The sequence below is a fragment of the Magnolia sinica genome, chromosome 11, assembly GCF_029962835.1.
Source record: "Magnolia sinica isolate HGM2019 chromosome 11, MsV1, whole genome shotgun sequence".
NCBI lineage: Eukaryota > Viridiplantae > Streptophyta > Magnoliopsida > Magnoliales > Magnoliaceae > Magnolia > Magnolia sinica.
In genome coordinates, this window is record NC_080583.1 from 77,173,579 (window position 1) to 77,200,345 (window position 26,767).

The 26,767-nt window shown below is 40.1% G+C and overlaps 1 protein-coding gene across 3 annotated transcripts; it reads right to left on the reverse strand.

Moving 5' to 3' along the window:
• On the reverse strand, nucleotides 1-25,859 carry LOC131219417 (squamosa promoter-binding-like protein 6). 3 transcript variants are annotated; one of them, XM_058214540.1, is made up of 6 exons: nucleotides 25,759-25,859; nucleotides 24,126-24,172; nucleotides 23,286-24,034; nucleotides 11,588-11,724; nucleotides 799-1,679; nucleotides 1-397 (listed from the first exon to the last, which is right to left on the reverse strand). In XM_058214540.1, the coding sequence occupies exons 3-5, from the start codon at nucleotides 23,918-23,920 to the stop codon at nucleotides 823-825; spliced, it is 1,629 nt and encodes a 542-aa protein (XP_058070523.1). In that variant the 5' UTR covers nucleotides 23,921-24,034; nucleotides 24,126-24,172; nucleotides 25,759-25,859; the 3' UTR covers nucleotides 1-397; nucleotides 799-822. The 3 variants fall into 3 exon arrangements, with proteins under 3 accessions (XP_058070523.1, XP_058070525.1, XP_058070524.1); XM_058214542.1 differs by having other exon boundaries at nucleotides 1-413; XM_058214541.1 differs by lacking the exon at nucleotides 25,759-25,859 and adding an exon at nucleotides 25,660-25,753.
• Nucleotides 25,860-26,767: the final 908 nt, after the last annotated feature.

Genomic DNA, 26,767 nt, shown 5'->3' on the forward strand with positions numbered 1-26,767 from the left:
TTCAGAAGAGTCGCTATTTGCTATTTAAAACATCGATCACAGCAAAATAAAACAACAAATGACCTTGATTGGCCCTAACTTGTTAAATTTAGCAACTTAGCAAAAGGAGAATTCGGAAACTTGAGAGACATCAATGGACTTTTGGCGGGAAGAAAAGAATAGTTCCAAGTACCAAAGCCAACATGGTGCTTTGTTATTCACCATTTAAAATGGCGTGGCCTGCTTAACTGTGTCCACGGAATCAGAGCAATTGAAATGGTAGCGACCAGTAGACGAGGATGGTAGGATGGTAGCTGAAATCTCTTGCCGCCTGTTTCTGAGTTCTTCATTCACTGTTAGTTTCAGAGATCAGATGAAGCGTTCTCTCCCTTGCTGGCACCATTTGGCAACCTGCAATCTCTACATTCATTTTTCTTACACCAAGCAGTATGACAAAGGATTTATCATAAACCACTCAGCCAAAGCGACCAGAAAATTCATCTGAGCCAACATTTTGTAAAGGTGGGCCATTTTACAGCAGGCAAGATAGTTCATCTAGTGGTCCCCATGATCGACATGCAATCGAATGATGAACCCCCTACATTGAAAAATCCCAGCCATCCGATAGAGGGACTATCCTGTTGCATTTGTACCATGGCTATAGTTTTTGATGGCTAGATTGTCCAATAGGGGATTTCATAGTAGAATTTCAAAATGGACCACCAGACGGACAGTTTGGATAACCGAAAGGTGGCTCCCATCTGTGCTGAGAATACTGAGCTACTGCAAATGGATGGTTTTTGGGATGGATATATGTACCATGTAGGAGATGCTGCAGTCTGCCTAAGTGATAGGAAGGTAGCAGAAGATCTCATTTTCCCGCTTCACCTGCACTGGATGCCTTTGATTCTCCACACCCTGAAGCTGCGATGACAGCTGAAGTAAATCGACTGTATGTCCATGCTCACGAGATATTGGATCCTTTGCACTCATGAAATCGGAGCCTTGAAAAAGCCCATCTGCCTGACCTTCAAAATCAACTGCATTACTGGCATCGGAAACAAGTACAGCCCCCATGTGTTCCTCCTCCATAGAGTTCTTCCCAGACGAAGAGAACCGATTTGAAGCCACGCTCGTCGAAGCCTGTGAGCTCACTGCCACCATAAGCTTGTCGGGGAATGGGCCCACATTGTAGTGAGCAGACCCACCTTGAACAATCAGCGGACGGGCCATCGGGATCCCTGGATTATTCGTTGATGAGTTCTGTGATTGAGATGACAGAAGAGAGAGAGCACAACTGGAGTGTGGGACCCCGGACAAACCATGGACAGTCAACGACGTATCGAAGGCGGAGAATTCCTCGCTCCCCGATGAGGCAGCATTGTGGAACGGTAACCGTGGAATGGAATGTGAACCAGTGAAATCCTGCATGTATCTGTTGCTACTATTTTCATAGTACATGCTCCCTGGTGCAGTATTGACGCCATGCAAGGGAGGGTGGAAGGACTTCGGAAACATATGGCTATTCATGACGGGTATGGGTTGCTGAGAGTTGTTATAAATTGCATCGTCTTCTAATTTTACGTGCCTGCACCAGTTACTATTTTCAGATTTTACTTCTCGTAAAATGCCATTTGGAAATATATCCTGGCAGATGAAAGATGCCCTGGCCGGGTAGGAGGGCCCCAGATATCTGCTACCTGCGGTACAGTAATCCAGTTAGGAAAAAAGTGAAAGTTCCAGTGGCAGTCAAAGTCAGATTAGACAGAACTGACAAGCAGATCAGTGCGAAGAGGATTGAGGGTTTTCTTCAATGTAAACATGCCTACGTGGCACAGGGGTTCAAAATCAGGGCCATTCATCAGGTAGGACACAGTGAAAATGCACCGACCTGTAAAATCAGGTCAGTGCACTCATCATGGGAGCAATACATATAGGCTGAATATGGACTTGCCTGGTCCATACATCAAGTGGGCCACACGAATATCAAATGGAATGCTGGAAACTTTTCTCAAACGTGTCGTCCACCCATATACTTTAATGGCTAGAGTGTCACTACTCGCAACTTTGAAAAATCTTGCAAGATGATGGAAGCACATTGTCGAGCAGTAGAAAAAAACAGAAATGAAGACACTTGGTTGGAACCAACCAAGACAGTGGAAAATCTCAAATGGGAGGCCACAAATGAGCCTGGGTCTCATTGCTCAATGATCTAGACTGTTGATCATGTGCCACATTGAATAGGGACGACTAAAGATCTCCCCCACTGGAAGAAAACTCTTTGATCTTTCGAATGTCAATCTGTTTTCTCCTTGACTATCAATCTGTAGGTGATGGTGATAAATTTTGATCTTCCATGCTGGGAATTTTCTGGAGCATCTGCAGTGGGGCCCATTGGATGAATGGGGGACTAGATCACCAAAGCCTTGGACACGCATGTATAGAATTGGGTGCCTAGGCAAACTTACATTTCTCAACAACTCATATAAGACTAGTAAAAACAGAACGCGGATCCTCTCAATGTATCTATGGGTTCCCAACCAAATACGGGCAAAGCCGAAGGTTTCAGTTTCTATCTCCAATAGGCAAAAGCCTTAAGAGTGTTTTAGGGCCTGTTTGGACGCAACTACTGAAAAAGCAAGTGCATATTGTCTTTGTCGGTCAATTTCCCAAAACTCAATCTGATTGGTTTTTGGTAAGTGGGCTTTTTAGTGCCAAATTCGAGAAAGGGGCGGGGGGGTTGCAGATTCCTAATAGTTGTCTCCTTTGTTTCTCGGCGGAAGAAACATTGAATCACCTTTTCATTCACTGTTCCTTCACCATGGATATCTGGTGGAGCATCCTCAGAATGGCTGGTTTATCTTGGGCGATGCCCAATGACATAGCAGATCTCGTCTCTGGCACGATGATCATGGAGGAGTGCTTGGGAGAAGGAAATGGAGAATCATTTTCCTTGCTGTTTTATGGGCGGTATGGGTGGAGAGAAACAATTGCTGCTTCAGAAACCTCTCCTCAAGGTTTGGAGTGCTTTCCAAAGTCATTTTCATTATTTCGGGATTGGGCCCCGTGATGGGTGGGTGGGTTGTGTCTGTCATGTGGGTTGTATAACTCCTTTCTTTCTAGTGTTGCAGGTTTATTATTTATTTATTTTTTTTTAATTTTAGTTTCAGGGTTGTGATTGTTTTTTCCCTTTCTTTTTTCTGTTTCTGTTTCTGTTTTGTAGCGTGTTGCCTTTTCTTTCTAATAAATTTCTTACCTTTCACCAAAAAAAAAAAAACAGGGTTTGCGGACGTTCTTTGGAAAGCACAACAGCAAAAGAGGTTGTGGCTCAAAATGGCATTTAGAAGTCAAATGCCCCTTTTGAGGGTACATGCAAACAGGTTGTTAGAAATTTAAGCTCACACTTGGAATTCAACATTAAGGGGAAAAAAGGATCTTGGTTTCTCAACCACAATAAGAGATTGTCTCTTTCAAGGATGATAAAAACTGATGTCTGATTATAGAATTAATTTAAGCAAGCATAGTATGAAATGCTCAAGTTTCCAAGATTACACATGCTAATGTGGCTATAAATTTCCAAGGCCTCCATTGATGCAGACATTTATGTCAAGGTAACATAGATTTCCAATAACATAGACGTGAGTGGTGATAGAACTCAGTACTTCCCAACAACCAGGACTCAGATACAGGCATCCATTTATAACATACTAATCTTAGGCTCTTAGCTCATCTTATGGTTTTTCAAAAAGAGGTTATACAGTGCTAAGAATGGTTGGGTAAGGCCACACAAGGAATGCCATCTGCATACACCCACACGTGCTAACAATATCCAAGCTGTCCATGAGGTGGGTCTGACCATGTAGATTTCTTGCTAAAAGATCAGGCTAGTCCACTCATCAGGTGGGTCACGATGTTCAGAACAAACGGGTGGCTTAGAAAACTTCGAACAAGTTGTTTCAGCCGCAGACATGTAAAATGTGGCCACTTGATGATGAGGACATCAAAGCACTAGTTAGAGTATACTAGAGGAGGAGAGCTCCCATTTCTTTATGACTAGGTGCTGTATACAGGGGGCACCGTGGGCCCAATTCAAGTACCTAGAACGTTGAAGACCTCACATGCATGATTATGCATATTTGAAGGTATTGCGATCCAAAGGTAAATTCGCTAAGGGGCTCTTCTAACGTAACAAAATCTATACCAAAAAGGAAGGAATAGAATGAGCTGATCCCTTTAATGAATCCCCTTTTGGGGGGGTGGTGGGTGGGGAAGGGCAAGCAAGCAAGCAACGGCCCAATTCACGTAAAGGGAACACGAAAGCAGTTGCGCACACCCGTTTTCTTGCTCCCTTCGCTGGATCTTTCGAGCCAACGAAGGAGGGCTATTTCTCTCTAGCTGTGAGAGCCGAGACTAGTAAAAGAGCAAGTACGCCTAGCTTTGTTAAGATGTGCGCTTGCGCACTTAGGTTAGCTCTTGCTATTGCTTTGGGGCAATCCCTCTCTCCTTCTTCCATTTGGTTGGTCCCACATCGAGGGGTCCAAATTCCCAACGTGCATTGCTAGTTCTCACTTTGCGCATTCGTGCTCCGTTTGTTCCCTATGCTTCTGGATGAGTGATCTTTCTATATAATGTGGATTGACTGATTCATTCGAGTCGATAGGCAAAATAGTATGTAAAGAAAGGGTTCCTTCCCTCCCTACGAATTTTGAGTGATAGGGGAGAGCCCCCTAAGAGAAGGAGCTTTGTTTGTGGTTGGTTACATTGAGAGGGAAGTTTCCATCCATATCAAAAGGGGAGTGGGTTCAACCTTTCCAATTGATCTGCCGACCCCCTTTCTGCGGAAGAGATTGATACGGGTCTTTTCCACATAAAAATGGAATCTTTTGTTATAATAGAACTAGAAGTGATGTGGATTATTCAAGAATCGAAGTTGATTTGCTTTATAAAAAGAAGATATCACGGGATTTAGCCACTTGTCTCGATTGCGGGATATCATTGAGAAAGAGGAATCCCCACACTAGGAAGATGCATGTGGGCTACTTAGTTGGACCATTCTGACCATTAGATAATCGTCATTGGACATCTTGATCGTGGGCTACAAAATAGTTTAGTTTATTAAGTTGTTTATATGTTTTGTTATTTTTTGGGTTTAGCTTATGTTTTTGCTAAGATTAGAGATTTAGGAACAAATTTTATTCTACTGAATGTCTTTATGTGAAAATTTTTATTTAAGAGCGTCTTTTTTGTAAAAAAAAAAAGTCTTTTATGAGACTATATAAGGCTTGTATGTCCACACCCTAACCCATTATGAAGCATATGAAATAAAATTCTTCTTTCTCTTTGTTTTGAAATGAAGCAAAACCTCCTATGAATGGAGTGGTGTGAAGTCATGGAGTGATTCTACTTATCTTCTCTTCAAGGTATTTCTTCTCATCCATCTCTACATCCCACTCTATTTTCTTTTTTTCTTCTTTCTTCTTTCTTCTCCTTAAACTTTCATTCTTCTTCCTCCTACCACCCCTTCATCTATCATAACCATCATCATCAAGCCTTAACCCAACCTAGCCCTGACCGCATACCTATACGGATGCACCTGCTCGTCCATACGATTGTACGGATAGAGCCATATGATTGTCCGTATGGCAACCCTCCCCCCCTCTTTGTTTCTTCTTTTTCCCCTCTCTCACCCAATTCCGTTCTTCCAACCCTCACCCTAAAAACTCCACATCTAAACCCTCAAACCCTAATCCTAATTTTCCCCAAATCCCCTAATTTCACAAAAATCCCAAAATTTCCAAAATCCCCAAATCCCAAAACCCTGGTTCTTAAACCCCTTAACAAAGCAAGAGATTCCCTTTAGAATTAGATCAATTCCTTTGCTAGATGGAAGTCCAAAGCTCCAGAGGTCCTATCTAATCATGTTTTATAAGATCTAATTAATGGATTGTGATTTAGTCTTGAATCTGAGCATAGTTAAATACTTGAATTAATTAAGCTTGTGGTTGATTATCATTATTTTGTGCTTTAAATTGTTCTGGTTAATCCGCTGATGATCTCATTGCATCATTCTAGGTTAGATCATCCGTGCTACATCAATTTTTCCTATCAAAGCCTAGGTCTAGCATAAGACTCTCGTGTTGCATCTAGGTTAGGTTTTCATCTTGCCGCGTCTAGGGTTAACAATCTTCCCATTCTCATCACATTACATCTAGAGTCTTTAGTTCCTAGGTTCTCCTTTAAGCTCCTAGTTTACGCCCACTCGTACTGGGCGTGGTTTTGGTCTACACTGCACAATGAATTTGGAACAGCTTGTCGAAGCTATCAATGCCATCAATAACTGTCTCATGCCCATCGAGGCCCAAAGTAGAACCATTAGTTACCAACTGGCAACCCTTAGGAGTGAAACTCATATTCACATGACCCAATTAGAGGCTTCCCTCCAGGCAAACCCCAACAATGAGGAAGATTGCCAATTTCAAGTGGGAAGTGAAGTTGAAAGAAACCAAGTTATATGACGTGGAAGAAGCCTTGGCCAAGGTGTTGGCCATGGTGGGGTGCGTACCCAACCATCTCGTGGAGAGTATCTTAACCACCATGATCCTGATGATCGGGTGATGAAGAGCATGGAGATTGAAGCCTCGAACTATGGTGGTTGTTTGGACCCCAAGGCCTCATCGATTGGCTTGCGGATATGGACCATTATTTTGAGTGGTATGATATGTTTGAACGTCATTAAGTGAGGTTTGCAAATGAAGTTGGTGGGCCAAGCAAAGTTATTTTGAATAAATGTCGAGCGTAAGATGGAGACGTCTGGAGATGACCCGGTCTCACTGTGGGCTGAGATGAAAGAGATCTTGAAGGAAAAGTACATTCTTCTCTCTTATCGCCAGAAGCTTTTGGATCAGTGGTAATCCTTTTGTCAAGGATCAATGCCCATGGCTAACTATATTATTAAGTTTGATGAATACGTGATGTGTTTCTCGTTTCAGGATGGGCCTCCAACTCCAGCTTCAGCATGAGCTTATTTCTCATGATGTCAGCACTCTAGAGCATACCTATCAAGTGGTTCAAGAACTTGAATAGTATTTAAAACCGCAATTCATGAGGCAATTCAACTCTCTTGCATTCAATGTTAAGGCCACTCCCCAAGGAGCTAAGCCTAATCTGGGGAGTCAATCCAAAGCCTCAAATGCTACTCAACCCAACAATAGGGATGTAAGGGAAAAATGCCTAGCTAGTATTGGTTTGAGAGGAGGTGATCATATGGGGTGTTACAATTGCCAAGGCTATGGTCATTTTGCATACCAGTGCCTTACGAAAGAGCGAGGTAAGGCCCTCATAATTGTGAGTTTGAGGAGGATGTGAAAGATCAGGACGATTGTGAAGAAGAAGAATATCAACCTAAAATCGGTGCTAGTGAAGAAAAAGTTGAAGGAATTAAGACCATGCTACTTGCAGTTGTTAGATGTGCCTTAGCCAAGGTTAAAGAGAGCGATGATTGGCGTAAGAATTTAATTTTTCATATTTACGTTAAGTGTGGCGACAAAAACTGCAAGGTGATAATTGATAGTGGCAGTTGTACCAAAGTGGTCTCCGCTAGCACTGTAAATCGTTTGGGTTTGAAACCCGTTCTTCACCTCAGCCCTATCAAGTTTCATAGGTTGATGCATCCTTGATACCGGTTTCTCAATGATGTCCTATTCCCATTAAACTTGTTTCCTGCAAAGACACTGTGGTGTGATGTTTTGCCTATGGATGTAGGCCACATCATTTTGGTCAGACCCTGGCTGTACAACCGTGATGTGATACCATTTGGCTGCTCGAATACTTGTTCATTTATGTATGAAGGTAAGATGATAAAGCTAAATCCTCTTCCTCCCAAAAGCACCCCAAAGAAGAAACAGGATGTCAAGAAGGGTGACCTTAGAGAAGTGAGGAAATCACAACCTAAATCTCTTAATATAATAAACGCCAAAGAGTTTGAGGGAAACTAAGGCTAATTCGATGGTGTATGCCCTTGTGGTAAGAGAGGTCACACCCGAGGTTAGCATAGGGTTATCACCTGAGGTGAATTCGGTATTGAAGGAGTTTAGTAATGTTTTTCCTGAGGACTTACCAGATGAGCTTCCACCCATACGGGCTATTTGGCATGCCATAAACCTTGTCCCTGGGTCTACTCTACCAAACCTCCCTCACTATCGAATGAACCCTATTGAGCATGCGAAGTTGAATAGACAAGTTGATAAGCTTCTTAGGAAATGGTTCATTCAAGAGAGTTTTTGTCCACGTGTCATGCCAACCCTCCTCATGCTTAAGAAAGATGGCACTTGGCGTATGTGCGTCAACAGTCGGGCCATTAATAAGATCAGGGTCAAGTATCGGTTTCCTATGTCGCATCTTGACGACATGTTGGACATGATGGCTAGTGCCACAATTTTTTCCAAGATCAACCTCAAAAGTGGGTATCATTAGGTACATATTTGTCTAGGGGATGAATATAAGATACTTTGGCATACGATAGGTACGTACAAGATTCCAGTTCTCATTGGAATAACATCCCCAAATTGACGATCAAACAGTAGTGGTCAATCGAAACTTAGGAAACCTATTGCAATGTCTTGTGGGTGACCTTACTAGGACCCGAGATTCAGTTTTACCCATCGCAGAGTTTGCATATAATAGTTCCGTCAATAGGTCGATAGGCATGGGTCTTTTTGAGGCAGTACATTGTTATAAGCTTAGGAAACCTACAGATCTTATCCTCATGTCAATCTCCCATAGACCTTCAGAGTCAACAGATGTATTGACCATACTAGGAACCGAGATTCAGTTTTACCCGTCGCAGAGTTTGCATATAATAGTTCCATTAATAGGTCGATAGGCATGGGTCCTTTTGAGGTAGTACATTGTTATAAGCCTAGGAAACCTACAGATCTTATCCTCATGTCAATCTCCCATAGACCTTCAGAGTCAACAGATGTATTCGCATGCCATATCCATGATTTGCATAATGAGATTAGAAAACGGATTAATAAATAACAAAAAGTATGACATTTGTTGACTCACATCGTGCTTTTAAAGAATTTCAAGTAGGTGACTATCTGAAGGTTCGTATAAGGCCAGAACGGTTTCCACAACAAGCCGTTAGGAAATTATAAGCCTGTAGTGCCGGTCCTTACAAGATATCAAGAAAATTGGGCTCTAACGCATATATTGTAGAACTTCCACCTGATATGGGTATTAGCTCTACATTCAATGTGGAAAATCTTGTGTCCTTCAAGGGCCCAACAACTTTTACCTCTAGCCCTTGTTCCAACCGTTACATTGACCCAGATAACTTTCTCGACCTATCCCACGAACCATGGCCTTTGCGAGACTCTTCTTCCCAATCTTTGCCTTCTCTACTATCCATACCCATTAAAAGAGAAGAGATTGAATATATCTTGGATGAGCGAGTGGTTTCCACCAGACACAGAGATTTCCAGAAGTATCTTATCAAGTGGAAGAACATGCTAGAGTCAGACTGTACGTGGATCACAGAGGCATAGTTTCAAATGCTAGACCATGATCTCCTTGAGCATTGCCACAACTTTATTTCACCAGAGGTGAACTCTTCTCAACCGAGGGGAGTTGATGAGGACATCCAAGCACTAGTCAGAGTATACCACAGGAGGAGAGCTCGTCTCTTTATAGTTAGGTGATGCATACATGGGTTCCCATGTGCTTAATTTGAGTGCCTAGCCCATTGAAGGTCCCACATGCATGATTATGCATCTTTGAAGGTCCCACACTGGGAAGATGAATGTGGGCTACTTAGTTGGACCATTTCCACCGTTGGATCATCGTCATTGGGCATTTTGATCATGGGCTACAAAATTGTTTAATTTATTTAGTTGTTTATACGTTTTGTTATTTTTTTGGTTTAGCTTATATTTTTGCCGAGATTAGGGAATTAGGAACAAATTTTATTTTATTGAGCGTTTTTACGGGAAACTTTTTATCTGAGAGCGTAATTTTGTAAAATAAAAAAAAATAATTCTCAGACTATATAAGGCTTAGACGTTCACACCCTATCCCATTATGAAACATATGAAATAAAATTCTTCTTTCTGTTTGCTTTGAGATGAAGCAAAGCCTCCTATGAATGGAGTGGTGTGAAGCAATGAAATGATTCCACTTATCTTCCTTCTTATCCTCTTCAAGGTATTTCTTCTTCCCCATTTCTACATCTCACTCTTTTCTCTTTTTCTTCCTTCTTAAACTTTTATTCTTCTTCTTTCTACAACCCCTTCATCCATCGTAACCATCATCAACAAGACTTAACCCAACCTAGCCTTGACCGCGTCCCTATATGGACGCACACGTCTGTCCGTGCGATTGTACGGACATATCCGTACAGCTGTTCGTACGAACAACCCTCCCTCCCTCATTGTTTCTTTTTCTTTTTCTTTTTTTCCCTCTCTCACCCAATTCTGTTTCTTCCAACCCTCACCCTAAAAACACCACATCTAAACCCTCTAAACCATAATCCTAATTTCCCCAAAATCCCCTAAGTTCGCAAAAACCCCAGAATTTCCAAAATCCCCAAATCCCAAAACCCTAGTTCTTAAACCTTTAACAAAGTAAGAGATTCCCTTTAGAATTAGATCAATTCCTATGCTAGATGTAAGTCCTACCTTCCATAGGTCCTATCTAATAATGTTTGATAAGATCTAGCTGATGGATTGTGATTTAGTCTTAAATATGAGCATACTTAAATACTTGAATTCATTAAGCTTGTGATTGATTAGCATTATTTTGTGAATTAAATTGTTTTAGTTAATCCGTTGATGATCTCATTGCATCATTCTAGGCTAGATCATATGTTCTTCATCACCTGATTAGTGGACTGACCTTATTCTTGGGCTAGGACATCGATATAGTCACACCACCAAGTCGTGGCATGCACAAAACTGTCTTCAACATGCACGTCAGTTTAGCAAAGCTATCTCCCTCTCTTTACTTTTACTACTTACAAAAGCTTCTGAAGCAACATTCTTTACAGGACATTTCTCCTCCAATTTGCTTTTTATGACAAAACGTATATGGTAACGAAGACAAGAATTTAGAAAGTAAACAATCTAATAAAAAAAGATATGCTTAAACCATATCCAACAAGTATCTGTTAACAGTTCAGTACCATATTGTGTAAATACTAGAATTTTAAGCATATGAAACGTGTTTGACATCTTAGCATGTGATGAAGGGTGCATTTGGTTGCACCAAATCATGACATTTCATAATATTTCAGTCTAATTTGGTGCAAATTTTCTTGACATTTCATGAAAACTGGTGCAACCAAACACGACCAAAACTACAATTACAGGATGAAATGTCAACGGAGTGGATGGGTTTCTAAGGATCATGTATTATTCAAAACATAGACAAAATTTTCTTCTGAAAAGCCAATAATCTATCACTTTAGCTGAGTGATATTTTTACTGATTTCACTCTGCAGGAATAAAATAAAATAAAATCTTATGATATGAAATGTCATTGCATATGGCATGTTTCAAAAATCCTTGGAAATTCAGATTTGAGCATGCGTGACAACAACATAAAAGAATACCATGGTATGATGGAAGCAGCTTTCCAGTTCTTCCAGAGTGATTATCAATCTGAGGTTTCCTCCTTCGTTCATTATGGCCAGCAAGGCGTTTACGACAACTACGCTTACCATCATCAAATTCTGCCAGCAAATGAAATCTGCACAAATCAAAGTTAATTACTCATTATATACTGGCAACAGTGCTAGTGATTTTGATGTATGCAGTTTGGATGCTACTGCAATCATGTGACTGCTGAAGGCTACCAAAGCTCTTGACCAAGAAACAACAATATATGCAAGAACAGAAAGAACTCAAAACTAATAAGAACAAAAAGGCATGAACGGATAAACCTCAGTGCTAAAGGGTGTAACCTTCATGCCCCATTTGCATGCAACTTCAGCAGAAGGCATTTTCCCTCAAACCAATCCAATTATGACTCATCAAAAACTAATCAGATTGGTTTTCAGCAAGTGCATTTTTTAGTGTGTGGTTTTGAAACCGATGATTTCAGGTGGTTTCCAAATGACCTGCAAAACCAGGGTTTCATCTCCAAACCCTAGTTTTGATGGTGCATGCAAACAGACCCTTGGAAAAGATAGGTGTTAACTTTCAAATAGGTGAGGATAAAAATTCCTTGCCTATTGCAAAAAGGTCTGACAAAAGGACATGGGAGTTGAGATAGCCGTGACATTCGTCCGCCACGTCCCAACCAAAAAGACAGGGGATTTCTCTCAAGTGTAGTAGACAGTGTATGGCTGACTAGGGGAAAGTTATATATATATATATATATATATATATATATAGAGAGAGAGAGAGAGAGAGAGAGAGAGAGAGAGAGAGAGAGAGAGAGAGAGAGAGAGAGATGCTCACCTGCGCACCGGTTCTCATGAGAACTCATCTCCTGTGATAGGAGTGCAAGATTTGAACCGTCAACGTGATGCAACACCCCATGAAACCCCTAGAGCCCAACTTTTATACTTTAGTGGGCCATGGAAAAAGAGAGAGGCAAATCAAGGGAGGAAACTGTTTCGTTTTTCCATGGCCCACTAGAGTTTTAGAATAGGGTAAAAGTTGGGCCAAGGGGGTTTCATGAGGTGCTGCATCACATGGACAGTTCAGATCTTGCACTCATATCACGAGAGATGAATTCTCAAAAAGTTCTCACGAGTTCTCGTGAGAACTGGTGCGCAGGTTAGCATTCCTCTCTCTCTCTCTCTCTATACACACACACACACACACACACACACACACACACACACACACACACAGACGCCCACACACACACACACATACGTATATTCACACAGACACCCACACCCACACACTCACACCCACACCACATGGGCACTTGATCCCATGATCTCAGTGTTGAAAGAGGGTCTGTCTACCACTGAGCCATGGAGCTGGATCCTGAGGAAAGTAATATACCCATGAGTCTTAGTATTTGGAAGATATGTTTGGTGAACTATAGCTGCAAGTTTGCAACTATAAACATGAAACGGATTGCTCCTATTATTTATTGAGGTGTAGTGTAAGGGTAAGGGTGGGGTAGACTGATGAATTGGTGATGATAATGATAGTCCAAATTTAGTAGTATCTAGTGACCCATAATAAGTATGCGTTGATAGGTGATATCTCACTAGACATTGATCGGGATTACCCATAGGGCCTGTTTGGGAGCTTGGATTTGGAATGCATTGGAATCCAAATCGCAATTACATTGGAATCAAAGCGATTCCAAATCCTCATTTGTGTTTGGTTGAAATGCAATGGAATCCAAATCTTCTATTTGGAAGCTTGTATTTGGAGGGCATTGGAATTCTTTGGTATATTTATAGGACTTCGATTGGAATAACTAGATCAGATTTCATATCTCAAATTAGTATACATATATGTGATATTTGATAGAATGATTGTAATAAGCCCATTAAAATATATACTTTAGCCAAAAAAGAGGAAATTCTTAGCCTTGGGTGGGCCACAAATGCAAGGATCACAAACAAGTGACTCACTGACATTTTCTAACCATCCATTTAGATGTCCAACGTTTGGATGGTTCACATCATTCTATTGATGTGATTTTCGTGTTGCAGCCAATAATTGGATTGTTTTGGGGCATCATTAGCGTGCCATGTGTCTAGTGGATTAGTAGCCTAGAGACACCTTTGTTATATGTCTCTCCTACCCTTAAAAAGGAGGCCAAAAAAGCATTTCCTTTGAATTACACTGGAATCTCAGCACTTGGCTGAGATTTCAAAACACACCAAAAGGGTAGATTTGAAATACCTCTAAATCCAAGGCTGCCTAACACAAAAAGCAGCTATTTGAATTTGAAATACACCCATTTACCACCAAATCCAAGGTGCCAAATGGGGTGATAGTGTCCAGATAATTTCTTCTTGCATGCAAGAACTTCGCTACAACTAATCAAGTACAAATCAGGCTTCATTGGTCAATGACAACAGTCAAGAACTGATAGCTTAGATGCTTAATCTGATAGTTTAGTGTTAGACCAAGGACTAAATCATTCCCGTGCAACAGTCATTGAGGTTTGAAGTGTCAAGAGGTCCTCAACAAGCTATATATCCAACAAAGTGTCAAAACAGCTCCCGAAGCACAAGTTAGCCGTATAATCTATCTTCCAAAGCGCCCAAGGTCCATCCAGAGATTCAATACTGCACCAAGAGTATCCAAACATCCAGTGTGCAAGTGGAAGAAGGAAAAAGAACCGTAACCCAAGCATTTTTGCACATGTCATCCTAAAGCCCGTGAGGCAATGCCTTGCAGGTTGTGTTGCCGGAGACAAATGTCACAACACAAGCCTCCACGACAGCTGTCCAGTGACACAGGCTCTGCGACATGATGTTATAGCAGTTTCATGGAAGGGGGAACGAGCAAACATGATCCTTATCCCTTTCAATGGTGTCCCAGGTTAAGATGTCAATGGCTCGAGTTTGGGTCCAGGTGTACAGGCACTGAGTCCTGTCAGGTCAAGTCTCATCAAGTCTGGGTACCTGTTGGATTATTGGCCACAGGTTGTGTTGATACCCATTAGGGCCCACATGCTAAGATGATCTGCTATTTTAAACCGTTCATATTCTCTGAACTAATACAAATAAACTATTATCTCATGACGACACTGCTATGATAATGCCAACCTTTGATTTTTAAAGTTGAATATGAGCCACTAAAAATCTTCTTTTCATTGTTCTAACTTCATATACAGATAGGTCACAGTCATCTGTCAATGTAAATTTCCTATGGTGGGCTATACAGCATAGAAGCACAACATGAATAGTTCAGATAATTGAAATAACTAAACATGTGACCTCAGTGGCTAGCAATACAAGCTGGATTGTGAATGTGGCAGAGGCAAAACGCTCTCTTTGAAGAGTGTAGATGAAACCCAGATCAACCAGTTGCATTTTCTTTGCAAAGCTGAGCCGCAAGAAAACTGACCAATAGGAGTGCAAATCCCCTATAAGGGTCTGCAACCCCTGTTTTGTGCAATGAGTAAAACGCCCAACCTCTTTCGGGCCCTCCATGTTGTATATGTGAAATCACTACGTCCATCCGGTGTTAACCCTTAAGTTCACCGTATACTAAAAAAAATCAGCCTGATAGAAAACTCAGATGGCACACACCAATGGGAATAACCTAAGAATGTGCCCATACCTCTAGGTTCACATGTTGTGGCCTACTAGGTGTTGGATCAGGCTGATTTACATATATTCCCTTCATCCTGGTGATTCACATCCCGTAAACGGGTTTGATGAAAAGATACCATGGTGGCCCCACAAACAAACCTACAACATAGCGGGCCCCAAAGAGCAGCTTCTTCTTCTTCTTCTTCTTCTTCTTCTTCTTTTTTGTAAATTTGACCTGTATATAATGGTGTATCAGACCATTCTTTGATAAGTCTAATAGGTTTATTAGACCGTTCTTTGATAAGAATGTTGTTTGTTAGACCTACTTTTTGAAAATCAACCAAATGGGCCCTAATTGAACACCGATCAAGCATGATTTGGTCATTGGGGCCCACTGCCTTGAAATCCAATAAAAGGAATTAAAAAATATATATTTTTTAAAAGCATGAAAAACTGAACAATCACTTTTTTCCCCAATTTTTCCCATAGTGGTCTATTTCACTTAGATTCGTGGACTCCCACTCAAATATTTTATTTTAGACCCCAAAATAGGGCTAGATCTAGTCTAAAATGACTTTCTAAGTTTCCTCAATGGTTAAAATGAAAAAGGAGGAGGAGAACGAGTGAAAATTGGAAATATATATATATATATATATATAGCCTTTATGGGCTTATCGACCTCTATCGGCCATATCGATGTCGATACGTGTTGTACCGGCCAATACGGCCCCTTATAGGCTAACAATACCCTCTTAGGTGGACCATTTGAGCCCCATATTGCATATTGTATCGGCTAATACAAATATGATACAGCCGTATCAGCCAATATGCTACCAATATTCAAAATCATGGCTGTTGTAGTGGATTCCAATCCCTTCTAATCCATCCTCGTTGTATGCAGCCTACACACAGCTGACACATCTGGTAAGGTGAAGGTGCACTAAGTAAGGTGTAGCAACTCATCCACCGCATGTGGCATACATGTAGTTATCTGGGTACCCAATAGGTACCAAAGACAACCCTACCAAACCCAATTTTAAAATGGGTATGTTATTGTAGATGGACTTGACGAGGACATCACATCACGTACACTTTTGCGTACATATCAGAGGAGGCGACAAGCCCCAGTTTCTCTGTGGCTAGGCAAATATCCGTGTTCAAGACCCCATAGTGCATGTGCGAGCATCTGGAAGACCCCACATTGGGAAGATGCATATGGGTTGCTTTAGGGAGTGATTTGGATAGTTGGATTTGAGGGACGTGATGATTAGGATGTTAAATTGCATGGATTAAATCATATGAGAAACATATGTTTTAGGATCTAGTTTATATTGGATTTGTGCTTTGGACACTTTATGAGTGGTTTCATATGTTTTTTCGCAATACTAGGGTTATTTTGGTTAAAAGTCATAAAACAGGGTTTATTTTGAAAATTTCAAATTTTCTTAAGACTATATAAAAAGAGTTTGGGGGGGGGGGGGTTGAAGCTCGTTAATGGTTTTTTGCTCATTAAAAAGAAGAAGAAGAAGAAGAAAATTCTTTCTTTCATATTCTTCATGAGATGTGATGAAATCTTCCATGTGATTTGGAAGAGAGATTGGTGTGAGGTCGATCTTCCATCAACGAGAGCACGACGTTCTCATCTATCCGCTTGGGTTCTTTACAAGATATTTTGTTGAAATCTCTTTAGTTCTTCATCCCAAACCATCCAAAACTTATCCCAACACCTTCTTTTCTTCTCCCTAATCATTTCCCTCAAAACCCCAAGGTTACAGACCAAACCCTATCCGACCGGGCCCCCACATGTGTAATCATACGACCACATGTGCGAGCCCACTGGCTGGTCCGTATGGCCACATCTCTATTCCCCCTTGCATCTTTGAGCATTCCCTCCAAAACCCCATCTTCTGTTGTCCAAAACCCTAACCCTAACCCTAAAATCCCAAATCTCCCAAATTACCCCCAATTCTCAAACCCTGGATCTACAAATCCTTCAATTAACCCAAAATCCATAATTTTCCTACATCCAAAACCCTAATTCCCACCTCCCAATACCTAAATCCTTTAATCCCTTTATTCAATTCCACACTTCAACCTTAATCTCACCTTGTCTCCAAACTTTCCTAACCCTAGTTTCACCCACACCCAAATCTAGTAAACCCTAGGTAGTATACTAGTAATAGACCTTCCCCTTTAAAATAGGCCTAACTCTGTGCTATTTGGATGTTTCTACATCCATTAAATCCTAGTTTCTCATACTTAATGGTCTTGTAGGATGATGCTTGGCAAATTAGGCATAAACTATGCATGTTTTCCTCTTAGAATCTTGATATTTGTGATGATGCTAGTAACATTTGTAGTTTTCATTAATTAATTTAAATTTGCTGATTGATCTCTCACATTATTTGATTTCATGCATTGGTCCTGCACCACGACTCATCCCAATTTTTAAAGTGTCTAAAAATGGTCTTAAGCCAAGAGGAAGAGTATAAAAGGATGGTGGAGATTGATGGAATCTTCTCATCGGTCGAGGTTCGGATTTGTATGCAAGACCAGCAACACCTTTGAAGCAGAAGGTAAGGGACAAAACAAGCTCGTCGATGCCCTTGGTGGCCCTCAAGAAGCTGGAAATTTTGAAGACAACGAAAATCCTAGTGTGCCGAAGACCATAGGTAAAAATGAGAACACCCCCTATGCATTTAGAGTCGTTCCTCCTCATGGACTACATTAAGGCAATAGAATGAATAAAAGAGAGCCTTACTCTCACATAGTTCCCACTCTATAATGCGAATCACCTAACCAAGGAGCGATTCCTCAAGAGGTAGATGGGCTAGAGTAACTATTGGGATCTCATCGAGTGTCCTAGCAACATGTGGATCAATGACTCTTCTAAAGATGACAAAGAGAAAGCCACCTTTAGTGTTAACATGGCCTCTATATCCGACCAACCCACCGAAGAAGGCAAAGGATAACCTAATGGAACTAAGGTTTCTGCTACAAGTTCCGAGTAGGAGATCAATCAAATTAAGACCCATTGTCCATTGACTCCTCGAGAAGTCGACAAGATTATAAAAAATAAAAAAATAAATTAAAAAAAAGGGATGAATTATCTTAAGAATTACAACACAAACATCTTTTCAAGCTGTAAAATGTGCAAAAGTTCTGCCAAGAGAGAAGGGGAAAAAAAAAAGGGAAAAGAAAAAGAAGAAAACTTAGCAAGCCTCACTGCGTCTGTTAATTACCATTTGTTAGATCACTTAGCAAATGTCCTTACTCTAATGCAGGGGCATTTTCACATTGAGCTCGAGTGGGGTTGCCTATGGGATGCAGGGGTACACTCGGGGTGGGCGGGGCTCACGAGGGAGGTCTCGTGTTCGAGACTCCTCACCGGGGGTGATTAATGCAAGGGCATTTCACACCGGGGCTCGAGTGGGGTAGCCTGTGGGATGCAGGGACACACTCGGGGTGGGTGGCTCGTGTGAGGCGGTACCCATGTGATTTGGGGCCCACGAAGGGGGTTCGGCCGAGGTCCTAGCCCATGAGATGTGGGGCTTGGGCTATGAGATAAAGGGATTAATTCGCCATACTCTAACAATTCGAGCTTTTAGAGCAAGTGGTTAATTGTTCTGCATCATACCCGGTTATCTATGTGTGACTAGTTATGTCTATCCCTTGAAATCCAAAAAATCCATTGATGAAATATTGCCAAACGCCAAAAATATATTCCCCATGAGCACCAAGTCAAAGTCAATAAAAGATCTGCAAGGAATGCCTCACGATGCAAGCACTCAAAGCAGCCAACATCACCTTCACTGTTGAGGACATGCTGTTGGGAACTTTAAAGCACAATAGGCCCCTATATCTTACAAGTTAGACTTATATTGAATTGATGCTAAACTCTACAATGATGGCCTTGATGAGGATCACTCTGTTATCCTGTAGCAGGTAGTTGCTCCTAAGGCTGCACCACAAAAAAATACACGACTGCTACAAATAGCCAGCCCACTCTATGAAGCCAAGGTAGAAAGGGAAGCCTCGTATGGCATCTGAAGCCCCTCTAACCATTGACAAGGAAATATACCATCAATGTGGTCACCACGGAGCTTCCATCAAAAGACGAGGATGGGGATGAGCTATTGTGGTAAGACTAGCACTCCTCAAGTCGCTGCTCTTGCCAGCTGCACACCTCAACCCCCAAGCTAAAGACCTGCAATGTGCAACTTTCATTGTCCCAATCAAGAGGAGAAAAGACCCAGACACTTTCCATCTGGTCACTCAAAGCTAGTGACAGGTCCTTGAATTGAGCAGGAATGATGAGAGGCCAAATGTTGAAAAACTATGGCCCTATCTCCAAAAAAATAATGTTAGATGTGGGCTGTCATATTGAAGATCTGATTGACCAAAATCCCATATGATAAATCTAATGTAAGGTTTGGTTTGTTTAGCTTGAAACACATAAAAAGTTCAAGTTTCAAAACTAGAGAACAAGGCCGCTATAACACAAGAATTCACATCAACATGTTCAACATGCATGATTCCTTACGCGAGGTATGAGAACAAGGAGGCAATGTCCACAAGTTATGATGTAAAAAGCATGCAATATAAGTTGTAAATTGTAGTTCCAAAGAAAGTATCATAAAGCATGCCAGAGAGTGAGGAAATGACAGCTCTTAAAAAAATTAGCCTAAAAAAAGAATAAAAAAACACGATACATGTTTATATTTAATAAAATATCGGAATAAATTTATTTGATAATTTTGTTAACCGAAACATAGATGAAATCATTATAGACAATCTAGAGATAGTTGATGGTAGGAGCAAGAGGAGATTTCGAAGTTCGACCAAGATTCCTGAGGGAAGGAAACACCTTGAATGTAATATTCCTACTGTTAATGCTCGAAATAAAAAAGAAACATCTTTTTCACCAATGTGAGATCATTGATTAAGGTAACAAACATGAAGCACCACAATATTCATACATTAGACATGAGACAATTAATAGTGCACAGATTTGCGAAATTACCTCGGTGACTTTGGATATTCAAGACTCGTAAGTGGTGATGTTAGTAGTGTTTATCAAGAATGGTGATCAGAGAAATTTAGAAATATGACAAGCCAGAACAAAAATTATCCTTCCATAAGAAGTTAGCTGAAGGTATTGCAAATAAAACACTTCTGACTATTACTTAAAGAACTAATGAATCAACTCATCAAAAAAGCAAATAACCATGACATTATGCTCTTTACGGTTTCATGGGACAACAAAAAGAAAAGAAAAGTCAAGAGAGTGCCAAATTCTCAACCCTTCTCTATTTTCGCTTATGAACTCATGAAGGGCTATCTGTTCAACTACTTTCCTTTTTCTTTTAATATTAATGAGCAAATGGCCTTTGCCTTGGTCATCACTTATGTTGAGTAGTTGTTGGTTAGTATAGCATAAAATAATCTTAGTTATTTGTGTGACGACCATGGCTCTTTGTTGAATTATGAAAATTGTCTTGTGAATTTTTTTCTAACATGAAAAATCATTCTTACGTACTGTTTACTTTTTTATTGATCACTTCTTTTTATTACAATAAGATTTCAAAAAATGCTGATATCTTTCTAACAATTTCTGTTTATGGTAAGTCTAGATCTGAATCTGTTAGTCTAGCATGATTGGTCTTTTTTTTCAGTTCTCCATACTGCTGTTCTTGATAAACACTTCCAACTCTCATGGATGCATGCTGCTGTCATGGATAATGAATGAAGAGGTTTGCTAAGCACACATGGATGCATGCTAAGTGCATGTGTGTTAATCTAGCATGATTGGTCTTTTTCAGTTCCTCACATCGTCGTTCTTCATAAACACTTCCAACTCCCATGAATGCATGCTGATCTCGTGGATAATGACTGAAGAGGTTTGCTAAGTGCACATGCGGGCAATAAGGCTCATGTACACGCCACACATGTGCCACCATGGCTCTCGCACCTCATAGGCGCAAGATCCAATCCATCCATCAGGTTGGTCCGGACCTTTACATTTTTTCCAAAAATAAATCTGGTCCACTCAGCATGTAGGCCCCTGTGTTGGAAACAGGTGGATGGATTAGAAAACTTCAGCCAGGTTTTTAATACCTGTAAATTTGTTTTGCTAACTGTGGCCCACATGACCAGTGGATCAAACTGATTCTTGAACTAGCGCATCAATATAGTGGTACTGTTCTGTTGGATGGATTGGATCTCAGACCTATTGTGCCATGCTGGCACATGTGTCGTGTGTACATGAGCTTTATTGCACATGCATGTGGGCTTAGCAAAGTCATGAATGACTTTAGTAGAACTACTAATCTATTAGTGTTATTCTTCTTATCCTTTTTTGATCATGAAATGTTAGTAGAGCGTGCACCCCATTTTAATGTCTTGACTTATTTTCACAATGAACAACACTAACATGTATTCTATCTTCTCATAAACTTAGGAGATTTATGGATATATCCCAGCACTTTTTTTTTCCCTTTTGAAGGATGATGTACCAGAATGCTCATGGTGTTGTTAATGCATTCATGCATCTGCATTTTGGAGAAGCAGTTCCTTCTGGCGAAGTATCTCAGTGCTCCAGTATTGAATGAAAGGAATGAGAAATTAGGGTTAGGAGGCGAGGAAGAAAGAGTATAGTAGGGGATTAGAACGCACGGGATTCGTTTAAGGCGTAATCCGAATCCGGATGTAAATCTATGAATTTAGTGTATCATTTCCCGCCCGCAATTCCTCATTCGATGAGGAATTGAGTAAGGGCGGACTAAACTAAATCATATCCAATGGAAGCTAAGAGCTCAGATCGGAGCTAAGAGCTCAGATCGGAGCTCTGATCATATCATATCCGAGGTAAAGGAGCTAATATCCGATAAAGTAGCTTAAATGAGCTTTGATTTAGGAAAGGGAAGGCCAACTCCTAGAAATGGGGACGACATAACAGCTTTGATCCATGCAGTTCATGTGGGGGATAAGCCGTACACTAATGTGTTGTGGACATTTCAAAAAGGCCATTATATATGGTAGCTTACAATTTATTTCGTTCTCATTTCATCTAATTCACTGGCTTGTATAAAGATCATAGCTTTTGAATGTGGATAGGCTACAATTAAGTATCAAAATCCTCAATTCCACCGCTACACAAGTCTTCAACTTCAGAGTAATTACATGTAATAAAAAAAATTCAAGCAATACAATGTCTACAAAACATCAGTAGTGTATATGTCTGAATCTCTATTTACTAGTTGCAGAGTTGAATTTCAACAGAAAAGGCTATTTTAATCTACAAATGGCCCTTCAAACATTTTACATGCATTGTCTCCATGTATTAGAAGCAGCAACATTCATATAAAACATCTCCATTTAAACAATTGTGTTTTGCTAAAGAGCAATTATATGATACTTGACATGAGGATCGGGTCTTCAGGGCTCAACCCCCACAAGTGGGACAATGGTCTACTGATAAAAAAAAATGTTGCTCTGATGAGCCCCGCCATGGATGGACGTGGCTGAAAAATCTCCCAGATCGAAAAATCTTAGCCATCCAACTTTAGGCCTTCTATCCATTGAATGTGGACAATTGTTCATATTTTTTCCTCACCATCCATTTATAGGCCTGCAAATAGAAGGCTTAGGATGGTGCCATTAGGGAAGGCATGGTTCGTTCATGGCGGCACCCACCAAATTAGCGGTCTTGATCACATGACCGTGGACCCCAATTGTATCGACAGAAAATCCGATGATTTTTTACATATCCTAACTATGAGGATTGTATTATTCCACTCAGCCAAATGTAGAGATCTCACTATATCAATATAAGAAACTAGATACAGTCAATACGCTGACTCCTAACCAAACCCAAATAATTGCGAAAATAACAACGAATACTCATTTCAAAACATTAAAAACAAAATTCAACAAAAAAAAAATCAAAATCAAAATCTACAAAAACCAGTTCTCGGATTAAGATAGCCATTGTAAGCTGCACAAGTAGATGCTAAGTTGCTGCAAAGTATATCAAAATTGCCATGAAAAGGATCAAACGAAAAAAACCAACCTACTACATTGTTGACAGAACCTCTGTTCGATGCCATTGACAATAACTTTTGCGGTCTTCGAGTGAATCTCACAGACTCTATGTCGCTTGTGGTAATCCTTCGAGGAGCTAAGATCCATATTGCATCCATGAACTTGGCAAAAAGGAGTGTGACCATTCAAACTCCCCGAGCGAGCTCTCTTCGTCACTGGCATTGGCGACACAATTGATGACAATGCCCTTACCTCTTTTGAGGATTTACCAGTCATGCCATCTCTAGAATCAGCTAACCTCCCTAGCTTCAAGTCAATGAGCGACGAATCCCGACTATTAGAATCAATTACGGAGACCTCTCCAAAAAACGCATTCGGGCTAACCAAATGAGAAGAAGAAGCCACTCTTCCATTACTGGTCTTACTACTTGAAAACCCACTAATTGGGTCATCAAGAAGTGATTTTCTTACGTTGCCTGGAAAACCTAGTTCCATGAATCCTTGGTTGTCCACCGGCACAGCATTTTGGTAATTGCTAGGACCTTTGAAGTCCCAACCAGTAAACACTTTTCTAGTTCTTGAAATAGAATCAGTAGTGGGAACCATTTCATCAGATAACATGAAACCTCCCTTGCCTTCGGAACCATAGCACCAAGAGTCCATCACGTAGAAGAAAAGAAAGCATTAAACTTGCAGAATTTCTCTGAAGATCCACCAGAATTGATACAAGAAAACCATCCTTTTTCTGCTCCTTACCCTCGCTAGAAATTTCGATACCTGTAAAAGCCAAATGATCAAAACTAGGAAAACACATGAAAGAATGAAAACCCAGATACAGGAAAGCAGGAAACTTAAGGAATGTGCACACCTTGACTCAAAGAAATAAGCTATGTAATCAGTTGAAATTTTCAATGCCTGCAAAACCAAATGATATAATAAAGAAAACCCATTAAAGAATCTTCACAGTCAAAGCTCCAAGACTCTGTTAAAGAACAAAAACCACAGAAACACGCAAGCATGAAGGTAACCCAAAAAAAGTAAAAATTATAAAAAATAAAATAAAATTAAAATTAAAATAAAAAAACCACGTCATTTTAAAGAACAAAACAATGTATTCTCTTCTATGCAATCCATAAACAATACGAATTTTCAAATCCTTGAGTACCCAAATGTGAAGAAAACAAGAACCAATTAAAGAAAGAGAAAAACTCTGGGGGGAAAAGAAGAAGAAATCAATCTTAGTAGCAGAAAACCTCCAAAAAAAATAAAAAATCTACAGCAATAAGAGGTTTAATTTCAATCTACATGAACCCAAGTAAAAAAGGGAAAAAAAATATTACAGCAATAAGATGTTTAATTTCAATCTACATGAAGCCAAGTAAAAAAGAAAAAAAAAAAACAAAAAAACAAAAAAAGCTACAGTAATAAGAGGTTCTTCTCATTTTCTTTTATCTCTGTCTAAAACTATGAAAAAATATAATCTAAATGAACCCAAGTAAAAAAGAAGAAAAAGATAAAACTCAACAGCAACAAGAGGTTTTCTCATTTTCTTTTCTCTGCCCAAAATCAGTGGAAAATTTTCAATGTTCATGAAACCAACAAATCAAAGCAAGAAAAACACTAAAAGAACAAGATTAAAAAAAAAAAAAAAAAAACCCGAAGTTGCAAAAATTCACCACAATTCGAGAAAGAAATCTCTGTTTCCTCATCTCTCTACCTAAAATTAACGAAAATTTTCAATGTGTCTAAACCCAAGTAAAAAAAAAAAAAAATGAAGGAAAAAGCCGGAAAGGAAAAGGACACGCAAATTAAGAAAAACAGCTTAAGTTCCAAGAAGAAACCTCTCTTTCTTCATATCTCTATCATATACAAGACAAACCAATAAAAAGGGAAAAACCAGAAAGAAAAGGAAACCGAAGTTGCAAAAAAAAAAAACTCAAAAAAAAAAGAAGAAAAAGAACCGCTTAAATTCAAACAAGAAAAACATGTCTCTCTCAAAATCTACGTATTTTTCAATTCAGAAATAAAGCAACATCAAAGCTGCCTAAAATCTCCGAAAATTCGCCTCAATTCAAACAAGAAGCAGCCCCCTCCCCCCCTCCTCTCTCACACAAAAAAACCACTCGATCTTTCTCTCTTTACTACCCAAAAACCACTCAATTTTTCAATGCAAATAAAACCCAAGTCAGAAAAAGCAAGAAAAACCCAGAAATGAAAAGGTCATTTAAGTTGCAGAAAATCTAAAAAAAGAAAAAGAAAAACCCACCTCAATTCAAGCAAAAAACATCTCTATTTCTCTCTATCTATCTATCTATCTATCTATCTATTTAAAGAAAAGAATCAGTAATTTCTTCAATGTAAATGAGCTAAATTTGAAAGTAAGAAATCAAAGAATAAAATACCCATTTCAGATAATGAGTGGGAGAAAGCAGAGAAAGGAGTTTCGTAGTGTGTGAGTAGAAGAAAAACCGCCAGTGATATGAATAGCGGTTTTGTATTACCAGAGTTGAAGGTGATGGTGGTTTTGGTGTGCGATGAAGGTGGAGCAGAGACAGTGAAGCGAAGTCGACATGTTTTCCATGAAACGGCATGTCGTTCCCTTTTTGTAGAGAGAGAGAGAGAGAGAGAGAGAGGCCCATTACCTGTCGTGGGTCCCACTCCTTTGACCGTTTTAGTAGTCCGCAGGACTACCTCATTCTCCACCCTTCATGGCCCACCTACTTTTGTTATCAGGATCATTCATCTATTGGCCCGGTTTCCACTCTTTTGAGTGAGCGGAGGGAAAGCAAATTACACGTAGTGGGTCCCACTCCTTTCATCTGTTTAGTGGTCTGCGGACTACCTGATTCTCCACAGTTTATGGGCCAACGTTCATCTACTGGCCTGTGTTCCACTCTCTCGGAGCGAGTGAGAGAGAAAATTACATGCGGTGGATCCCACTCCTTTGTTTGGTAGTAGGCGGACTACCTGATTCTCCGCCCTTCATGGCCCACCAACATTTGTTACGAGGATCGTTCATCTATTAGCCTGAGTCGCATTCTCGAGCGAGAGAAAATCAAACTACATGGAGTGGTACCACTCCTTGGCTTAGTGAACCGCGGACTACCTGATTCTCTAACGTTAATGGGCCACCCATTACGTTATAAGGATAGTTCATCCACTAGTACCATGTGTCCCACTACTTTAAGAGAGAGGGCAAATTACCGTTGGTAGATGTCTTATATAAGTAAAACATAAATTGGACCGGTGCCATCGAGTAGGCTTCTATGTTATTGAAGTCAGCCCAATGGCATTGAGATCTTCTAAATAAATCAAGTTGGTTGCTTGATATTTTGGTGCCCTTTATAATGTTATCAGTAATATTCGGATTTTCATATTTAATCATTGAAATATTTTAATATATTTTTGATAATGTCAAAGTGGTTTCGATATTATCAAAAATTAAATTTTAATATTATCAAAAATTAAATTTTAATGACATCAAAGTATATGCATCGAACAATTTTACAC

What these genes read in the sequence shown, in the direction of transcription:
- LOC131219417 (XM_058214540.1), bottom strand. Translation starts at nt 23,920, where the DNA reads ATGGACTCTTGGTGCTATGGTTCCGAAGGCAAGGGAGGTTTCATGTTA. An exon ending in TTCTGTCAACAATGTAGTAG is followed by an intron (nt 11,725 to 23,285) that starts GTTGGTTTTTTT and finishes TGATTTGTGCAG; the next exon opens with ATTTCATTTGCTGGCAGAAT. An exon ending in GCTGCTTCCATCATACCATG is followed by an intron (nt 1,680 to 11,587) that starts GTATTCTTTTAT and finishes ACTGTACCGCAG; the next exon opens with GTAGCAGATATCTGGGGCCC.